General features: G+C 34.3%; 1 protein-coding gene across 1 annotated transcript in view; it reads left to right on the plus strand.

Moving 5' to 3' along the window:
- The window catches only part of LOC117113935 (glutamate receptor ionotropic, kainate 2-like), a 44,987-nt gene that overhangs the window by 32,313 nt on the left and 9,842 nt on the right, over positions 1-2,832 (plus strand). Inside the window, exons 5-7 of the mRNA XM_033257448.1 lie at positions 625-800; positions 2,052-2,102; positions 2,622-2,768. Coding sequence (XP_033113339.1) covers positions 625-800; positions 2,052-2,102; positions 2,622-2,768 — 374 coding nt within the window. The remainder of the gene's footprint in view (positions 1-624; positions 801-2,051; positions 2,103-2,621; positions 2,769-2,832) is intronic.

A 2,832-nucleotide genomic window follows, 5' to 3' on the forward strand; every position in this document is an offset into this window, starting at 1 on the left:
TCTGATGGCGGCGTGATACTCCCTTATATCAAAAACATCGATAACAATCTTTAATTGACTGTGCAAGGTACTGTAGATATGAATATATTGACAAAAATATAAATAATTTCGGCCATTTGACATAATTTTTGATGATTGCATGATACTGCCTGATATTTTAAACATGGGTAAAGATCCTCACTTGGCAGTGATATGTGCAGTAGATATTAATATATTGGTTAAAATTAAATATTTTGGCGGCCATATTGGATTTTAAGATGGCGGCTACTAGGAGGCCTTATTTTTTTAGTCTATTTTTTAAATGATCCTTATGCATCATATATCACTGTGGGAAGTTTCATGCTTTCCTGCAAAAGTGCACGATTCTGAAACCTTAGCCGTTCTACTATACTATAGGTCAAAATAAAACTGATTGAAGTTTAATCAGTTTTCGCACATTTTTAAAGATTATTACACTTCATACAGCACATCTGCTTGATATGAAAATAGAGATATACATACTTATTTTTAACATATGAGGGAAAATTTGGATTGATTAATTGATAGCAAATATGGTTGATATTGATTAATTTTAATGTATGATTTTTTTTGGTTTGATCATACTCTTACCATATTTTATTTCAGGTCTAATGAAATTCAAAGAACTGTTCGAAAGCGCTTCCGAAATTGGAATTAACATTATGCTAAGTCGACTAGTTGGTGAATATGAGGTTGTTTTAAAAAACGTTAAAAAAATGAGTACGATTTCAAACGTTATCATAGATTGCAGGCAGGAATCATTAGAACATATTTTAACTAAGGTAATACCATTATCATCTTTTCCATTTTGATATTTTAGCCTTTGTGTAAAATGGACCATCCATTAAGCTACGCCCCTTGGATATTGTTGCAAGGTCACTGAAAATGACAGTGTGGAAGCCGGGCACTCATTGCGTCGTACGACCATGTAGGTAACCATGTACGACGGTCGAATCCAAATCTGCGACACAGTCTGCTGATTGGTGGTGGCATTCTGAACGGATCGTATTAAAAGCTATCCGTTGCTCGCGCGTCGTCGCGTTGCATTCTTTATCTGCTGATTGGTGGTGGCATTCTGAACGGATCGTATTAAAAGCTATCCGTTGCTCGCGCGTCGTCGCGTTGCATTCTTTATTGGAATCGCATCGGCCGACGATCGTCGGACACAGTGAGTGCCCGATAAGCCTACGTAAACTAGCTTGTTAGTTTCTTGATTATTAATAACACGTTCTAATGAATAGCGGTATGCGTGTTAGTCTAAATACAACGACGTTAAAGGCAGAAAGATCATTTTGTGAACTAAAGATTGTAAATGCTGTCTACGCCATCCTTATTGCTGAATTATGTTAACCATTATACTCAATTTTAACATGATATTTTATTTGACTAGCCACAATTTCCCGTTTTTTGCGAATTAATTCAAACCAATACAGTTCCCTTAGTTATTCCAAGCACATCTTCGCCAATGTCGCAATCAACAAACACGATATTTATCACAATTTCGCCTTTCGAAATAACAAGTACGTTGCATGGCGTAATTTATAAACATAATAATTTTTATGCAATACAGTATGTTTGGTTCTATAATATAAGTAAGGACAAGTGGATAGATAGAACAACTGTTATTTGCTGTTCTGTACAATCTTTGGGCAAATTAACTTTTAAGGGGGTTTGCAAGAAAGTTTGATTTATTTATGTCCATACCAGCTGCGAACGTTTAGCAGGATGTTACGGAATGTGAATATGATTCATTAGCCCTATATTTATACTCTATATTTTTGTAAGCCTATATATAATTATAGACATATATACATTATTATAATTTAAATTTACAATAGTGTGTGGGGTCCATCTGGTAGTAAATTGGGCAGTACCGGTACACCGGGATGCACCCCAACTAAATTAACAAGCGTCTGAGGATTACCAGTGGGATCATCTGGTAGTAAATTGGGCAGTACACCAGGAAACAATCCCCAGTTTAATGTATTTCGTATCAAGTTAAATATAATGTTTTTTTGGTTTTTTTTTAACAGATGAATGAAAACAAAATGTTTGAATACTACCACCTGATATTTACGTCACTCGTAAGTACCGGTATATCAAATTAAATACTTATATTTTACTTATTATATCATATTAAATATTTGATTATTGTCATTCATCATCACTATCACCATATGGATCTCTTGGTCAACCAAATAATTCAACGAGCTGAGGTGGCCTTTAAAACTAGGGGTTTCTTTGGCGTCGTTTGAAATTTCAAAGAGAATAAAAAATCGTATCACTTATAAGTTTAAAACATGTAGGTCTACCTCACAAAACGCCTGCTGTGTGAAGCCTAATTTTTCGGCTGATATTTAAGTGCACTATGATCTTATTTTCAACATTACGATTTTTGGTTGATGGAAGTTTTTTCTTCTCATGCAGTTGCTAGAATGATAGATGAATATATTTTCTTTTGGTAAATCATTTTTAATCATCATCTTCGTTGTCATAATCATTATTATCATCGTCCACCTCATCCCCATCATCCTTCATATCACCATAAACCTATTTTCTGTCGGTATTAAATAACATAAGATTGTTGTTTTCGAATTTGATAGGATTTTCACATATTTTCGAGTATAATTGAAGGTATTACGACAGTAGAATTTAAAGTGACGTCACTTCAAATGTTTGACCTCAATGAAGAGCCTGTGCGTGACTTACAAAATAGTTTGAACGATGCACGGAGCATATTTGACTTGACGGTACGTTTACCATTTTTATTGTACATACATAAAAAAAACGAGTATGCGGAATATATATAGGCCT

This window comes from Anneissia japonica, unplaced genomic scaffold (assembly GCF_011630105.1).
Source record: "Anneissia japonica isolate Jap-2015-1 unplaced genomic scaffold, ASM1163010v1 scaffold1417_len1240632_cov203, whole genome shotgun sequence".
NCBI lineage: Eukaryota > Metazoa > Echinodermata > Crinoidea > Comatulida > Comatulidae > Anneissia > Anneissia japonica.